Source organism: Zootermopsis nevadensis, unplaced genomic scaffold (genome assembly GCF_977971745.1).
Source record: "Zootermopsis nevadensis isolate Lab colony 2312 unplaced genomic scaffold, Znev_1.0 Znev_ptg000028l, whole genome shotgun sequence".
In the NCBI taxonomy this organism is placed as follows: Eukaryota; Metazoa; Arthropoda; class Insecta; order Blattodea; family Termopsidae; genus Zootermopsis; species Zootermopsis nevadensis.
Window position 1 is genome coordinate 6,788,980 of NW_028259160.1, and position 19,232 is coordinate 6,808,211.

At 38.3% G+C, this 19,232-nt stretch overlaps 1 protein-coding gene across 7 annotated transcripts in view; it reads right to left on the reverse strand.

Annotated features, from left to right (window-relative positions):
• The window catches only part of LOC110840673 (rab11 family-interacting protein nuf), a 74,728-nt gene extending 61,293 nt beyond the window's left edge, over nt 1–13,435 (reverse strand). For 3 of the 7 annotated variants that reach the window (XM_087356928.1, XM_087356927.1, XM_087356923.1), the window contains exons 1-2: nt 12,980–13,356; nt 3,534–3,772 (exon numbers count right to left, since the gene is read on the reverse strand). In XM_087356928.1, the coding sequence (XP_087213054.1) occupies nt 3,534–3,716 (183 nt within the window). In that variant the 5' untranslated portion in view covers nt 3,717–3,772; nt 12,980–13,356. Of the gene's footprint in view, nt 1–3,533; nt 3,773–9,492; nt 9,637–12,979 lie in introns of those variants that run through there. The other 4 variants (XM_087356925.1, XM_087356926.1, XM_087356924.1 and 1 more) reach the window with 4 other exon arrangements.
• Between the last annotated feature and the right edge of the window lie 5,797 nt (nt 13,436–19,232).

A 19,232-nucleotide genomic window follows, 5' to 3' on the forward strand; every position in this document is an offset into this window, starting at 1 on the left:
AACAGGGATTACTTCTTAAACTGCATTAACCAGTTGATCTTCGCATTATTTTTGCAGCACGGACTGAATTCTCAAATACAATTTAGATTACTTTCGGCTTCAAACAACTGTTCGAGTATCGATCAGTGAAAGGCCTGTTATTACAATAGTCAGCGGCTTACGTCCGACCTGATGGCCGGTCAACGGCCTCCTGATTCGGTTTGTTGTTGCGTTACCACTGGCAACCCACACCGTCCCTGGATCTTTCCACACCCCTTCGTTTAAGTACCAGGTTCAACGTTTCGCATATACGACCTGATTCTTATCTTGAATTCACATTCTGAACAGAGTCACAGGAAAACTGACGCAGCGCTCCTACACACAAGTGAGCACTTAATGTTTGACGCTCTAGTTTAGAAGAGATAAAGAAGCCCCGCAATTTCGTAACAGCCAAACTATTCGTACCTTTCCAGTAACAGGAATTAGTCGTCGGAATCAAAGGTTAACAAGGAAAAAAAGTAACAGAAGAAGAGTTATTTAAACAACTTTCATGACGAGTGTTAACGTGCAAAATGTGTAACAGCAAAGAAAAATTTCCGCTGTTTCGCCTTCAAGAAGATCCGGATATAATAAAAGTTTAAATTACATTTGCGGAGATTAAGGAAGATAGGTTACACTTATTCAAAGAAAACACAAGGCATACATTCTGAGAGACACGGGAGGAACGTATTTAATTTGTATTTTTTTTAAAAAAGAATTGTTAAAATTATTGGAATGAATTCAAATGACAGCAAGAATACTGATTTGGATATTTTATTTTTACTTGTTACTATTATCATTACTGTTCTCGACATTCTTACCGTATTAAATTTGCCTTTTTAGAGGTAAGATTTTAGGTTCTGGCGGCAACGAGTATGTAGATGTAAGATTTGAGGTTTTCACAGCGGTGAGTATGAATATTTCTGTTTTCTGGGTTGTTGCGATTCATCGCCCTGTTGATGGAGGCAGAATGACCTCTGAAACTTTCGTAAACATCGATCAGAAGACACAGCGCAACAACCCAGAAGACAGAATCTTCGAGTATGTAGATGTTACATCGCGTAGTCTGGCAGACACTAAGTGATCAAAATTATTGACAATCTGTACTCAGCACTGTAGATGAAAGTTACGGAACGGAATACAAGACCATGAGGTCTTTCCCACCTAAACATTTACGCTGTTAGTTGTTGTTGAAGGCTGTGTGAAAATGTTTATAAGGGAGAAGCAAGGAACTCTAACGACAAAATAATTTATGACGGTCGTACGGTTATCCATCTACAATTCACTGACTTCATTTTCTTGGACTGGAACCCAAGCGACCGCCATAAAACCATGTTACATGATGTAATGCATGTCGTGACTTGAACTCCACAGCGGACCAGCTCGATTTTCCACTTCCGTATCTGAAAGGACACGGTAATCCTTTAAAGGTTAGCCGACGTTTCAGAGTAAATTAATTCCTTCATCTTTTTAGGGTCCTGACTCATCGTCTACCAGACTACAAAGCGCAACATTCGACAAGGCAGCCATCTGCTTGCTTTATCTTCATTTTTCTGTATTATGCAACTCAGTTATAACACAGGATTATTCAATACAAAATTCGAATTCAGCACATTTAAATAAATAAACGAAACGGGTAATATTTTTGTCAAAATCCCTTAAAATTATGAAATACTACACCTAGGAGACGGAAAATAGTGAGAAGGTTTTACGTCAAAACTGGAGAGCGAGACGTAAAAGTTTTAAACCTACTACCGTAGAGAGAGGATGTTGGCTGCTGTGGAAATTGTCTTCTGATAGCCAGAAAAGCGTGCATTTCAGTGTCAAACCACACAGTTCTGGTTATTATTCGCCGGTTTGCCATAGCGGAGACCCGGGTTCAGACCAGTGTGAGTCTACGTTGGATTTGTGAACAAACTGGAGTTTTTTTTTCTCAGAGTTCTTCAGCCTGTCAATCACCATCGTCGTCACCACTGTTTGGGAGTGATACAAATGACCCGCTTGAGTCCGGAGTCTTACTCCAATCCTACCATTAAAACAACTGTTCGCGTGATGATCTACCAATGACATTGTTTAACACAACGGAAACTACGCGTCCTGTTTAGTAATCGCAGGAAGTCAGGTATGCAATGCGAAGTAGATCTACAGCTGGTAATTGCATTTGATAAGCTGCTTCGTTTCTACTTCATGCTACCTACAATTAAACATTCAGAGGAACTCTTACCCGTGTACTAAAACGAAGCCCTAAAAAGACGAAGAACAAAAATAACAAAGGTGACGGGTGATAAGAGAATACCACGTCCAAATCAACAACCACTTCATACTGAATTTGCCATTTACTATCATCTTCCCACTGAAGAGAATGCCTATGTTTACAACACAGCTCGGAAATCACCGTTAAATTAAATAAACAAGCATATATTACAGAAATAATGAAGTTTTGATGATGAAAAGTTTTCTAAACACCCTGTTGGATATTCTTCCTCTCCCTACTGTCGGTTTACAGCCGAAGATTCGGTTTGGTGGCTCCAAATTATTGCTTAATTGTGTCTTGGCCCAGTTCCCTAGGTACGCCCACACCATCAGACAACATGCTCACGTCACCCTGCACACCTGTTTCACGTTGCCAAGACGAGACGAGACGAAACGAGAGGGAAATCCTGTATTGTGTTTTGAGATTTGAGCTTCAACCATCGTAGCCAGAGGCCAGCTACACTGACTGAGGTTCCTCATGGTTTTCTTCAGTCTCTTTAAGGAAATGTTAAGACAGTACTTGAAATAGGCCAATATCAGACCCTCCCAATTCCTCAATCACACAACAACTCTTCAATCTGTTACTGCGTAGATCCAAATAACTGTCAAAGAAATTGCTGTCACATGTTTCTTGATACCACAAACTCGTGGAGCGGGACGCAGGTTTTTGAAGATATCCTATACATAAATATTATTCATTTTACCGAGCATCATAAACTCTTCCCAGAACTTCTTGCTACTGAAAGTGGAACAGAAGCTGACCCTTTCTCCCACATCACCCTCTCCTTTAGCCAGGGCTATGGAGTCGGAGTCGGAAGAAATTTTAGGTGGAGTCGGAGTCGGTAAAAATGAACCGGCTCCGACCTCGACATAAAATTTTAAGAACAATTTCTAAACCCTCTGAGCCGACGGCGGCCTCAAGCTTAGGGAGACTGAACGACGCGTTGAGCCATGGTGTGGGAATAATGCTTTGTAACTTTGGCTCCGGTAACTTAAGACTGTCTACAAATCAAACGATTTCTGCAATAACCATTAGACGTATATTTAAATATAGGTTATAAGTCTAAAAAGTAGGCTGATGGTTCACATGGTGGTGATGAAATCTCTTATGGTTCCATTTGCCATTTTAGTATGTTTACCCTTATTAATATATATTGAGTTATTATGAAGGAGTCGGGGTCGGAGTCGGAGTTGGAGTCGGAGTCGAAGCCGGAGTCGGAGATTTTAGTACCGACTCCACAGCCCTGCCTTTAAGCACGTACCTTGGAGTCACTTCCGCTGCAGTGTGCGCGTCCCAGCTGTAGAATGTGTTCCAGAGACACAAACCCAGTACCTTCAGGGTCGCAGAGAGCGAAGACGGCCCTTAGCTGCTTCCGGTTGATTGTCCACGTCCGGTTTTGGTCAGACTCCGGATGTGACGTCACTGAAGGCATTGTAGTAGGCATCACGATGTCCAGACAGCACCATCGTTACGTAGTTACGGCGGTTCTGACGTCACGACCTGAAACAAGTGGTGGTTGGAAGCGGTGGAATGCCAATTTTCTTGTAGCTTGCATACTCTACATCAATACGCGTGGATATAACAAGAAATGCATACAAAATTTTAGATTTGAAACCTCGGCAGAATAAACCACTGGGACTGTTTACTCGTAGATGCAAGGTGTTCATGATAAGGCAAGTAAGAGTCCACTGCTGAAAGAAAAATGTAGCCTCGAGATATAGAAGAATTTTACATATGTTAGCCCAAATTATGTACTGTAAACCAATGACTTTCTTTGTGAATCTGACAACGCAGGTGTCATAGTAGCGAATGAGAGGGAAATTCAGAATGACGTGGAAGGCAGCATTCGCAGCCTACTAAAGCTCTACCTGAAGGGACTGAGAAAAATCTAAAGAAATCTCAGCCAGGATGGCCTACATCCCGGCCGAAATTAAAGGCGGAAATTTCCTGACAAATTCCAGAGTTTAAAAAAATTAATTTTTCCCAGTAGCTTTTAGATTATAATATGAATCCAACGCTTCGTTGTGTAAAATTAATCACAGATACATGTTGCAAAATGTTCTTAAGACTAATTAATTAATTAATCTCCCCTCCAAAATGCCCATCCTTTCATCCAACATGAGCTGACGTACCTGTTCCCGGGATAAAGCGACTGGGCAGTGAAACTGATCACTCATTTTCATTGCCGAGTTTAAAACGTATGGGGTTTTACGTCCAATCCACACGCCTTCTTGGCCAACAGTTCTTAGACACGGAACAACTTCACTCTTTACCTTACTTCACGAATGAAATTTATCGTAAATATAGCAGTTCTGTTCTACGCTGAGTAACAGCTCATATCTGACGTACGTTTCAACGCTCTAGTCATCCGATAGCCACTCACTCCTATACACCACGGCGACATCCATTAAAGAGAAACAGTGTTGATGTGATGGGATGTTCCACTAATGACATACAATATCTCTCCTGCACGTCACGTAAAGTGAAATGGTCATTTTGTCACTGTTTAAGCGCGCTTTAATAAAAGTAATGATAACTGAGACAGTGAAGTGACTGGCTATGGGCTAGACGATCAGGGTTCGATTCCCGAAACTTCAGGAAATGTTCTCTTCGCCATCGCGTCCAGACAGGTTCCTATGCAGTAAATCGGTCGGAGCGTAAAGCTGACCACACTTTCATCTAGTGCCAAGATTGAAAATTCGAGATTTACCTCCGTCCCCCTACACGAGGGCCAATTCAGTTTGCCGTAGTTAGAAAGGAATTATAAACCTATAGGGCAAATTGTCAAGAAAGGCCAAGGAAACACTGGAAACATAATTCTGAGGCAGTCAAACCCGTGAAAACAAGAAAAATAAAATAAACATGGGTTCTAACGGAAGTACTTTCTCGATATCAGCATAAAAACCAATACATGTGTCTGACATTTGTGAAGTGACATAATCAGTGTTATTCTCGGAATTGCATTGCGTTTCAAGACTTCATTCATTACGTGTTCCATTATACAAGCACCTGGATCATTAAACACTTTCTCGGAACTGATACTCGCGAACACAGAAGACACGATCATATTGGGACCTGCCTTTATGTCACTTCCGTGCAAGAACCCTCTTCTGCTTCCTTCCTAATCGCGAGGTTCCAATTTCAAACATCGGTCCAGAAGACTGGCCATAATAAGTGACGGTTTCCTTCATATTCCTCAGTCCCTCCAGGCAAGTGCCGTCACATTACTTTAAATTAGGTCACGACTGCCTCCTTCCATATCTTTTTCAATTCATTGTTTAATCATCCGATCCTATGTAGTCGCAACTACTGACAAATAAACCATAATTAAATATGTTTTAAAATCTCAAATTTTGAGGAAAAGTCAAAGAGTGAAGACAATTTTATTTTATTTCAGAAATGATATCAACACGCAATAAACATGGCTTTAATCTTTTACCTACATTCGCCTATAATAATGACTTCATTAAACTTACTTAGTATGAAACTCTTTTCAGCATACCGATTGACTCATGGCTCATCACATAAAACAAAGTACTTCACGGAGTAGTTTCCGCCTTCAGAAGCTAATAGTCGCTCAGTTAATCAAAATATGAAATACAAAAATGTTGCACGAATAAGTCCAGGAGATCGTGCCATAGCTCATACTGCTAGTCGATAGCTTCTCACCGCGAAGACCCTACTTCAGTCCAGAGTGACGTCAAGTGAGATTCATGGTAGAAGCGGCACTAATGCACATTTTTTCTCCAGAGAACTTCGGCTTTCCCATTCAGATCACCATTCTATCATCGCTCCAACACATGAGGTGTGCGATAGCCATCAGCAGCATCACATTAGTACACCCTCGTTTCGAGGGCTTCATCTCTCATCCAGCGCTTGGCTGGTCTCGGAACAAACATAGCTTAAATATTATTTAAATCTTGTCCGTCTAATCACAATAAATACTTATTAAATATTAAAATATTACAATAATTAACATTTAAAATATTTAAAATATTAAATGATGTTCTTTATCGAAATATTCGATTTACATTAGAACATCATTTTTCACGACATGTTTCAGTTCCTAAAAGAACTATCTTCAGATGTATATAATTATATAAAGATTCAAATCAATAATAACTTAAATACAATGTCTTAAATACAATTTCTATATATAATTTTAGCGTACATTTTTTCAGATGTTTATCAGATATCAAACGATGTTCTTTTCCAGATTTTATTCCATTTTAATAACATATTCGATATTTTAAATGTTAATTATTGTAATATTTTAATATTTAATAAGACATTATTGTGATTAGACGGACAAGATTTAAATAATATTTATTATATCACAATATGACGCAACTTTACCATCTCAAACATAGCTTAGTTTAAGATCTAAAAGTAATTCGAAACTTCTTCCATAGAGGGTATATTTAAAGCAACACGAGGAATGATAATCCAGCATCCCTATTGTTGATTAATAACAGTGTGAACACTAGACTAACTAACATATGCAATAAAACAATAGTCCACCATCATTGTTATGAAAGAGAAAATTGTGTAAAATTGTAAGAAGATTGGTTTCAGCTAAAGTTTTTATGCAGACTGTATATTTGAGAGGTTGTGTAGGGGCCGTAGAACACGCAAACCACAGGCAGGACACGGTAGCCTCCGCTATTGTTATTCTAATGATAGTTTTTTCGGTGTGTCTATTGTGCCATAACAAATATACTCTACATAATTATATGGTCTAATACACTTTGCCGGACATTCACTCGTAACTGCAACTCCGAGGTTGTTACCTGAACATCATTGTGCTCTTCGTGCGGAGAACGTATTCAAATCGCCGAGTCCATCTGTCCATAAGGACGAAACAACTCGAGAAAGAACAGACATGTTTCGATTTAATTTTACATCGAAGAATTGTATGGAAAACTGTAACGCCATTTCAATGTTAATTAGTTTTTACAAGTGAAACAACCTCTTTACATTTCCGGCATAAACACTTTTTGAGATTATCTCAACAAAATTACAGTTGAGTTCACGTAGATAAGAATTACATAAAAGTACTTTAGCTTACGTTGATAAACATTCACTACAGCGATATTTCCCAGATCAATAAAACTGAAACTGCAGGAATAAAATATTTATGAGCAGTTCCAGGATGTACAGAAAAATACAAAATAAAATATCAAGAAAATAGAAGAGAATTCGACACAGATATGAACGATTAGGCAAGATGAATATTATGATCACATGTTTTGCCTCAGACTATCCTATTTCATTTGTAAACCGCACCTTTACATAATCACAACTGGTGACAATCTTCGCAGGGTGACGAATAATCAGTCATTCCGATGACCCACATCGTGCACAACACCGGTTCGCTTTTTCCCTTATAATTGCTACCAGCACCTCTGACAAAAAGCTGCTCTCGATATTTGCTTTCTCTACCCAATTCTGGCTGCCATCATTAAGGCAACCACTCGTAATTGGTCTACAGTAGACCTATAAACTATGTTTATGTTCTTTGCAGCAAGTGCACAAAAGTAATTCATAACGAAAAGGTGATGTCTATCTGTCTGTCCGTTAACATGTTCTGTCTCCGAAAACACTAAACGGATTTCGATTAAATTTGCTAATGGGGTATACATTAAAAATTCACTGGCGAATTTCATTTAGATTGCATCGATTCGTACAAAACTGATATTTATGAAGCAAAAGACCTAATTATGGAGGCACCAAACACCTCTAAAACGTCCGTAAATTTATATAAAACTACAAAGCTCAAAATCCCAGAAGACAGCAATGTTCATACTCGCCGCCGTGAAAACCTGGTAACATACACACCCGCCTACTCCACAGCCTTCAAAATTGGAAATCAGTCAGGCATAACTGAATGTCATGGCATTTGTGCAGCTGACAACTAAACAGCAGATGAAGGACAACATGGCCCAGCAGATTTGCGTAGCATTAACGTTATGGATATGTAATCGGAGGGTTCCGGTTTTTTCTTCGTGGTTTTCCCCAGTTTTCGTAGAATATTACTGTAAAGCAGGACGCGACTGCCTCCTTCCAAGTCCCTGCCTATTCACCACACATAATCTCCGAATCTCAATCGGCGAAAAATAACGACTGTAATTGAGTCAAAATCGTTACGTAACCGAAGAATCAATAACACGTGACTGAGGACAGTGGATGTTTGTGAGGACAGCTGTAATGGCCATAGGCCTGCCCCGAGATCTCATGTGATAAAAAGTCCTGTATTTCTTATTTACTGACAAAAACAAGTAGGCATGCCTATAAAAAAAGCTCGCTGTTGGCGTGAATAATTTTATGGTTTCAAAGTATCAGAGCTTAGGCCTACTAACTAGTCTTAATACATGAACTAGTTGGTAACTGGTGTCAGTAACATGTCGCCACATAAATTTGACGTGTTCTACAAATTAAAATACAATTTAAACTTTTTTCAGGCCACAATATGGAAATTTTATTTCTCCACGGCAATGGCCCAACATTTAAATGTTTGGTCACAGGTTCTCGACGTGACTTCCACTTCTCATGCGATCTCGTCTCATACCCTATGCAATATATCCGCACTTTACTTATTTGTGGTCATACAACACGTCCTCAAATTTATAAAAAGCAAAATTAAACCATCCGGTACAGTCTACGCCATGCCGTTATATTGCTAAATAAAATATTATATAAACCGGATAGCTCAAACAGGTAAATGGATTTGCTAAGACCTGGACGACCAGTCTTGGATTCCTTTTCTGGGGGTGGGACAGATAGAGTGTAATGTTGACCACACACCGTCATCTACTTTCACAGTTAATAATGCGAGGATATTTACGTCCTCCATACGCCCTCATAGTTGTGATTAGACACAGAAGAAAATTGTATCCTTGCCTTTCATTTGAAACTGACTTACATTCTGGCAATTTTGTGGTTATGTGGAAGAAAGTGCAAATAATGCATACATTGTGGGGTGGTTATATCTGTCCATCTGCACAATTCGAGCTCTGACGTCACGACATAAGCATAAATGCGAGATTTTTTAAAAAAAATGAACTGCAGCCTCAAATCATTTCTGGTTACTTGTCATGGTGTAAAACAAATTGACCTCAATGGCGGTCCTATATTTGGCTCATTTCAACGATTTTAAATTCAAACGAATTAAACTGGGTCTGATAATGTCTCATAGCACAAAGTATTTCACATCTACTTACGTATATTTGAGTGTTTCTTCACTGGCAAAAGATGTTCGTGTATTTCTAGAACCAAATCTCACACCATCACATTCTTTGTAGAACTCACATAACACAGAACTGTCAATCATACCAACACACTCACACAGTAGAAACAAATCTTCGCTCTATGTAGATCCTGACCTTCCCACTAATTTTCCCTGTCTGAGTCAGCGCGCCAGCAAACAAATGACGAACGGAAGACGAAAGAGTGTAGTTGGTGAAACTAGGAACTAGGCCAATGAAGGCGCTGCAGTCGCGCCGATTTCTTGAGTTCACTTTAAAACAAATGGACCGGAATCACGTAAACTCCAAACCTCGGGGATTAGAATCATAAACTGTTCAACAACCACTAATAAAAGACCTCTAGTCATTGGGGGCTATAAAGAAATGAAGTAGTTAAATCCTTTCGATTGGTTATTTTTAGGCATATAATTCTGGCAACTACGAGCATACCTAATCCTTTCCATGCCGTTTCATTTAGCAACGATGCCGCATTTAATGTGATGTATTCATGGTAACTTAGACATTATTTTCAATAGCGACACCACCTACGCAACCTACAGGCCTATAATAATAGACTACTAGAGAATTACATTCTCACAGATCTCTTTTTTTGTGTTCCTAAGTCCCATCGGCGAGCGCGCTACAGAGGACCAGATTTATTAAGCAGTAGCCCTGAGGATGAGAGCAGAGATTGCTCTCGAAACGTTGGCGGAAGATATGGTTTATTCACCATTCTGCCACATGACGTGGCTTGTAACCCGAGAGTCTTTCATCAATTCCTAAGTCTGTTATCTCGTTCAAAGAACTGAAATGGTTGAGAACGCTAGCCTTTGGTGTGGGCCTATAGAAGGAAAATAACTTACTGTAATATACAGTGATTAGCTTTGCAAAATCACACTAATGCCTGCAAAAAGTTTATGGATTTGCACGGCAATAAATGAATATCAAGGTGAATGAGTCACGCAAGATCGGTGGTTTGTTAGTCACATTAACCAGAATATTAACCCATTTTCCATGAAACAGAATTCTCCTTCAGACACTAATAGTTGCTCAACTAGCAAAAAGAATCCGCGCCTCTTGTAGAACCCAAGATTCACTATCGCATTCACACGAGCAGGCCGCTGGATACAAAAAAATTACACGTCCTCGAACTCGATTTTTTACTAAGAAATTTTAATATTATTCTCTCATCTGTGCCTATGTGTCCCCGAAGGTTACGAACAAAGAAACATTAAACATTTACTTCGTCATATAAAACGCGCAATTATGGGCGTACTTAAAATAATTTAACTTCGAAATAAATCTCTGCAATCTGAAGAAATATGTCCAAGTTTCATATTTATTTTTAACAGTAAGTGAAAGTTAAAACGCGTCCACACAACATCCAAACTTCATTACTTCATGTTATTTATAAACAGAGTGGAGTGGAAAGTCCATCACAGTGGTCGCTGTGTCTAGAGCTTGGGTCTTAACTGCTTGTATACTGGGAATGTGGGTCTGAATCCTGCTCAAGGCAAGAATATCTGCCCGCTTTTTATGCTGTCCAGTGTAGGCACGTGCAAAGAATCCTATCAACTGTCGAAAAACACGATTTCGAAATCTCAAAAGGAGACGGGCAAGGTTCTGCAAGAAAGGAAAATAGAAAAATTCCAGTCTGAATTACAGAGAGTTTGACGAACGTATTACACCCGACTTCTCATTCTTCACTATTCTCGATGTTCTTTTACGCAAACTACAAGTCTGTTCTTGACACAGCTTATTAATACTAGACACCTTACACTGCTATTTTGGCAGTATTTTTCTATTCGTGTACTAGTAAACCAGTAAAACTGGGTGAATTTGAGGGATATGGTACCCTAGCTGTATCACAATTACTAGTTTACAAACATAGTCTAATTATTACTAACACGTCTAAACATGTTTAATTACAACATAGAAATTAATTTTAAATTGTATTAGACAGAACCACAATTAGTATTCACAATTTAAAAGTGTGCACTTAGATACAGACAATTAAGTCACTAAGATGGAAATGAAAAACAAAAAGTTTAACACAGTAAATTCTTTCAGCTATGGTATTACAGATCACCACCTGTATATAGATCTATAGCACTTTAGTGAGGTTCTTAACAACACTATAAAATTATTTTATTTATTTTATTTTATTCTTCACGACGTCCAAAACGGTTCTGGACCTATCCAACCGATAGAATAAATTATTTCCGTCACTTTTATTACATTCCAATACACACTAGATTGTTTTGTGTTAGTTTAAACATTTTGTGATGAAAAATTTTCAAGGCAGCAGAAAGTAAAATAATGACATTACAACCAAAGAAATAATTTAGTAGCTTAGCAGTTTAATGCTTTCAGATTAGTCATAAATACAAACTGCCCTCGACTGTCGCCTCAGTCCAAGTCAACTTCTCTTACTGCGTTGTATCAAATTAGCTTTCTCTTTAATTACATTTGCTTGTATTTTTTTCAATTCGATAAGCAATTATACTATTCTTGTGAAGGTGTACCTACTTGCCAATTAAAACAGGATTACGTACTTTCACGGTTCATCTGTTGAAGATCCAGCCAGACAGCTGAGCGCATAGCGTGTCTCGTCATTCCACTTTGTATTAACACGCGATCTTGCTTGAACGAACTTTAGCAAAATCATTAACTCTCGTTATACGCGCTTTCGCATATCCACGGTTTCATTTCAGCATAATTTAAAAAGCAACGCCTGTATCTGACATTCGCCAGGCTTCTGAGGGAAGGAGATGAAGACGATAAGCTTGTATCAAATAATGTTGGCGCCAACTCAACATCAAAATGACGATTGTTATACGTTTCCAGTTTTACACGATATACTCGGCGATTCGCAGATAAGCAATTCCCGCGTATAACGAGAGTTACCTCTATTGACATTTCAGCCTCAGTAACACATTTCATACAAATCTTAAGTAGGATTTCCAAAGAGTGGCACAAAGCATCGTGTGCGGCAAGAGAAAATCCTTTCTCAATGAACTAGCAGCTGTAGGAATAACCAAAATTCTGAACATGTCCTATCACAACCTGTCACCAGTAACTGTCCTAATGACACTTCTCCAACAAAAAAAGGCTCCTTTAACACAAAGTCTTAAATTATTCCCAATCCTTCAGGAAGATAACACGGCAGTTCAATCCCTGCCTCCCCCTTGCCCAAGACTTTCCATTCATTTATTAATACTTACTTTCCCACTACGTTCCTGTTATCGGGCAGTGAAGGTTGGTTCAGGCCGTCAGACTCACGGAAGGTGTAAAAGGATTTTGTCGCGAAAGAGTTAACATTTCGCAATTCTTTTTCTGTGTCAAAATTCCGGAAACAACTTTACCTTGCAGAAAGTAGTTACCACGTGTACAACAGATTGTAAAGCCAATAAAATATTTACTATGCTAATTTAAATTTCTGGAAATGTAAAGAACGCCTTACCTTCAAAGGGGAACTAAGCTTGTCTGTTGTAAATGTTTCCTTGGTGTACACCTGATATTAAATTACGTGGTCCATCTTGCACACACATTAATTAGTAAGTCATTAACTCAATTTTTTGCTCCACAACTAAATTAAATAATCTACGGATGTCACGTTAAAATATCGTTCGTGTCACAATTGGAACACATGGCCAGTATCCAAGCAACTAACTACTTAATATTTCATTGCAGGAGTTAACATTCCTAGCTGGATATCCGCTGAACAACGTGCACGATTTATTAACACTTTCCTTCAACTGTTTTTGATTCATGAATGTATGTAAAATATATTCCACAATGCAAATATTAAAGTTCTACTGTTTTGCAAAGATATTATCACAAAGAGGTCTCTACACATGGTTTAAATGTCATTATTATAAAACATTTATATATACAATTTACTGCAAAATCGTAATATTCTAATTTAATTTCATAACTTTAAAATGCAGTGAAATATTTAAAGTTACAACAGATATAATGTTAACACACACCTCACACAAACTATTCGTTCCTTTTAAAATAACACATAACATGGACATCTTTGAAAATGATGTTCATCATCGTTTACAGTTTTCCAGTGTTTAATACGAAATAAAACATCACAGACATTCAGAACTAATGCCGAAATAGATTTATGTATTTAAAGACGAATATAAGCTAATTCCGCCAGATTTCGCGAACATCTGAAGTCGCTGATTCGTTTTTTTTTTAAAAAAAAAGGTTATTAATCTAATCTGCTTTCTTGTTCAACGTCAAATAAACACTAAAATATGAGCAAAAGAGAAACATTTGACAAAGAATCACATAAGCAAAGAACAAAAGAGCGACTCATTTTACGAATCAACTGATACAGTTGCGGTCACTTGAACAACTGAGTCGAGGCGTTGCGAACATAACCACACATTCGAGGGGTACAGTCTGGTGGGTCGACTATCATAATAGACCTCCTGTAAACCAGGATGGAGGTCATAATGGGTATGCGTGTTTGTGGCGTGACGGAATGAGAAACACGGGAGAGGGGGACAAAACAGGAGGCCGATGTAAATGTAGGAGGAAGCGATGTGGTGAGGAATCTGGCCATCGCAATGGGTAGCAAGAGTTTCCCCTGACAGTATTTTAGCGCAAAGGAGGCATAATGTAAGCATAACCCTTACTAGGAAGTACGTCGATGAAAATGAGTTTGTTACATAAGTACATTTTTTCTTCAAGCTGACAGCAAAAGTCTCCAGCAAGGCCATGGCTCGGAGTGGGTAAACCGCCTATGACTCACACTTAATTTGCAGAGATAATGAGGATGCCAATAGATGGCAATATTGACAATTGTAATTAAAAAAGTGACACAAGTCGTGAGTCAGTACAATCAGCGATTTGGCAGAACGATTGCTTTGTGGGTTAAACAGGGTGGTCATTTGTTTAGCAATGTATTAAAGACAGGATTTGATGTATGAAAAATTTGAAAATACTCCAGAAATTCTTACCACATTATGTGTGTTACATGTCTACTTTTGGACGTTAACGATTCTGCTAGAAACCTTGACGTTCGATTCCACGGTCGTTAAGTACGCTTTAGTCAAGAGAGAAAATAAGTTGGGCGTTTTGTCATTTCAGTATATTCGCCTAGCTGCCTAAACGTTCAGAACTATTTATATAAATTTAGATGGTGATTAAATAGGATATTGCATAGTGTAGTCTTCAGCTTGCATACCATTGTTTCAGAACAAAATGCTGCCTTCATCTTCAACCAAATGATAGTTCAGAGGACAACTGTCCAAATTCACATAGCCCTGGAAACCTCAACCAACTTTGACCCTACCAAACACACCACTGCTGGTTTTCACCCCTTTTTGGCATTCCTACAAGGATTAATTTAAGAGAGATTACCACAAAGTAATTTATGTTCTATTAGAGTGGATTATGTTCTGCAGTATGTTTCTTGATAAAATTCTCCAATTCTATAACCTAACTTATATAAAATCAGAAAGAAAATTGAAGATTTCTGTCTTCTGGGTTGTTGCGCCGTGTAGTATGGGATTCATCGCCCTGATGACGGAGGTAATATGACCTCTGAAACTTTGGTAAACATCTACCATACTACACGGCGCAACAACCCAGAAGACAGAAATCTTCATAATCACAGCTGTGAAAACCTCAAATCATACAGAAAGAAAATTACGTAAAAAGTGAATTTTCAAATTCGTTCTAAAATAATATACGATATTAGACACGTATTTAATATGAAGCAGGAATGTGAATGAGAAAGGAGGAAGGTGTGGATGATTGAGGAAGTACAAAAACTAATTAAGACGATGCTAGCCACTGGGTAGCATAACCAGACCATGGAGAGCTTTCTGGACTCCATCTTGAAAATAAGCAACCTGTAACTGTGTCACTGAAAATATAGATTCAGTCTTTCGTAACAATGTAATTTAGATTTAATTGGCTAAACTTGAAGGAACAAGAGTTGCCGTAGACGTTAGAGCAGTGATATCAGTTGTCTTTGTGGGTGCTACAGCCTAATTTGTGTCTTTCGTATATATTTTCTAAATCAGTATTAAGACAGACGGTGAGATCCCCCGGATGAAGGACCAGACCATTGCAAAATTTTTACAAACACAGGACAAAACCGAAAAACACAAGAATCAATAAGCAGTTTTAGAAACCATTAGGTTCAAAGCCACACGACGCTGGGATCGAGACAGGATACTAATTGTGGTTTGCAAAGTAAAACACATGGTTGAACATTACCTTGTCAGTTTACAATTAAGAACAAACATGCTTTACACACTTCGTCTGAGAAAATGTAAGCTTTCTCTCTTTCTTTCTTTCTTTCTTTTGTCTTAGGTATACAAGTTTACAATACCGAACGAATTGTAAACAAAGTGTTGAAACAAATAAGATTCTCAAATAATTTAAAGTGGTTTTACTCGTAATATAGGCCTGCATATTCCTACGGTATTAATATTATAATGACAAATGTCCCACTGAATTTCGCGGCTGAATAGTTACCACGCCGGTGTTTATTTCTCAGCCTGGAGTCCCGCTATCCTTTTTTCGTGGTTCTCGTCAGACCCTCCAAGCATATGCCGGTAAAATATACCTTCAATTAGGCCGAGACCGCTTCCTTTCACATCCTTCCACTCGTGATTTACTATTTATCTTCTCATTTAATGCTAGTCTAATGTGAGCTGGTAACATTGTCAATAAATAAACCATACAATATAATGACATGAGTAATTATCCAAGGCTGATTGTGACGCGTAGCAACTAAACTAATATTATTAATGAGGAGAAATGTTCAGAGGAGAAGATTCAGTTTGTTTCGCACATATTCTTAGGTTTGTAACGAGCATGAGTCACCTTCGTAATGATATGATAACATTTTGCGACACGATCTTTAAGAAACGAAACTGTTTGTATTATTTTCCCCACAAACAAGAAGTAAGACTTCAATGTACAACCCACTTTCTCATAAAGGGCGGGATGGACATGGTTTAGGAACATACGCGATGCCCATATTTTTTGTATTGATTTCACTTAATAAGCATGGAGTAACGGAGTTTCCTGGCTAAATGCAAATTAAATTGAAGAATCACATAAATCAGACCACTTTTTCTCTGTAGACCGAACCAATTATATGTGCACCAATACATTTCGTGCTGAATGTGATACATCAGAAAGCGAATTTTGTAAATATCAGCTAATAACTTTTTATTTTATTTTCAATCCATCATCCTGCTCGCATTTATCAATAGCGAAAGTTCCCGTTTGGGTCAGTCAATTTGATCCACAAAGCGTTCTGAACGAAAGATGGTAAATGATTTATTTAGTAACTTATGTTTCATTTAACTACGCATTGAGTGGCTTAGATTATATTTCTGATGCTCCGTAAAATTGGCGTACATAAATAGGAATTAAAGTGCGTTTGAAACAAGCCCTTCTTCGCGAGCACCAAAATTATAGCGTCAAACAACGGAACAAAAATAAATAAAGAATTGGGATAAAATGGAAAGAAGCGATCGTGGCCAAATTTAATGTACTCTCCCGGCATTTACTTGGTGGGGTTGAGAAAAACAAAGAAGGGTCCTTCGGTGTAGCCAGACACAGGGAAAATATCTGAACACAGGACATCGTATTTATTATGGAGACAGAGTTAGGAGAATCTTGAAAAGCTTCAGTCCAGACAAATAGTAATGCGGTTCAAATTAACACGGGATACTTCTAGAATGTTGCCGCTACATGAACTGCTCGCGTGATGTTAGCGAAGAGAACTCAGAAACTGAAAGGCGGGTTACATGAGCCACTCACGTAGTCAAAAAATTTCTCCGTCTTTTATAGAGTCTAGAACATCTCTGCCGTATTCAGATGAGTTTGTTATTGAACCTTTTAATGGACCAGCTGAATCCACTCTACTTTCCGTTCATTAGGAAATTCCAAATAATCCAAGCTTAATATTCCGAAAATGAGTATCATGTAACAAATACAATAAAACGCGACAAATATCTGGATAACGATATTTAACACGGACTGAAGAGAGAACAAAGCAGACTGAACAAAATCTCAGTCATGATTACACTCTGTGAAGCGGCTTGACAGACACACTGAGATTCACATAGCGGGACACCATAACGCAAACCAGGCTACACTGACTGAAAAACCTTGAGCCAATGTACACAGAGTACTTCGTATCTTGAACAACGCTACAAGAAGAGATAAATCACTTCGCAGGCATTCGTAAAGTTCGACTGCAGCGTTACGTAAACAGTGGAGTTCCTGTCCGTACTGGGTGATTTTTTACGCTGTCTGCATTCAGTGACTCACGTACGCTTATTAAGCTAATGGCCATTTCCTGCTATAATTAGAGGTTTCTATGCAAAAGAGGGGGAAATTGTAGGGTTGGTGCAAACATGCTCTCTTTTTTACCAGTTGGTTTAGAGAACCATTCCCGATATTTTAGTACAAAAGTAGTATGAATTTAGTACTTTTAAGCATCTGTCAATACAGTTTAAACACAAATTTGTAGGCTTGTTGATTATTAAGCTTTCACTTGTTTCCTGCATTTTAGGGAAATGTACCTACGCCCGTCTTGCAACTAACAGTTCAACTGTCAACAGTCATATGTTGTTAATCAGCGTTCAGTAAACGAAGACAGAACATTATGATCATTCTCTCTGGAAACTCCGGCTGCAGAGAACTGTCTTATATGTAAATAAATATGCACTTTACGTTACAATAGACCTACACATATTTTCGAAATACGTTTTTTCGGATTTTATGTATATCATTAGACTCCACGCTGAAGTAAATCTTATAGCGGGAAGATTAAAGTGAGTTTCTTTTGCATGTCACTAAACGTGTGATCTCATTGATGAAAGTGTCTTGTATAATGCGTATGTCTGAAGCAGGATGAACATCTTTGGCTCAGCAACCATTTTATTTATATTTTGGTTGCTATATAATATCGCTAATTATACGATATGATATTTAAATACTGGATTAATACCATACACATTTTAAGAACCACACAAATTTCTGGAATCCAATAAAACTTCCTTAAATTGACATAATCAATTAATATTTAAGTAAGACTCAGCGTATATGTTCTCTTCGACCTAAATCAAAACCAACGAACGCCAATACGCAGTTCCGCCATGTTAAAACATTTCAATTAGAATTTTATATCTTAATGACTGCCTATCTACATTTCATGTTAGATCGGGCTACGTATGCAAAATCGAGGAAGTTTCACTTTAGATTCGTATAAAGCAGGGTTTATATTTGACCGATATGAACCAGTTATTAATTTCACTCTGATCGTCTCTCTCCTTTCCCATAATTTTAACAGCTTATCTGAAGAAACGCTTCACGAAACGGATGGTAGGCAGCCCATAAGCCGCATCCTAATTCCGTCCATATCTGTGGACCTTCCATTAATTTAAATGAAGGGGTCTTTGACGTGAGGGGCCGTCAAATACGGTCGTAACATCTAATAAAGCCAATTTGCCTCCATCTCACGCACTGAACAAAGCAACGCTTCTGGACTAAAACACTGAATGGATTGAGAGATAACGCTTCAATGCATCACGACTACATCTCAGTCTGCATGTAGGGCACTAAGCCTGTAAGCGGCATTGATTATCCGAAATGGGTTATCCACACGTGACTGGTGGGAAGAGGACGCATGCTATCGAAAAAGGGCACAAATATCGAGTTACTCT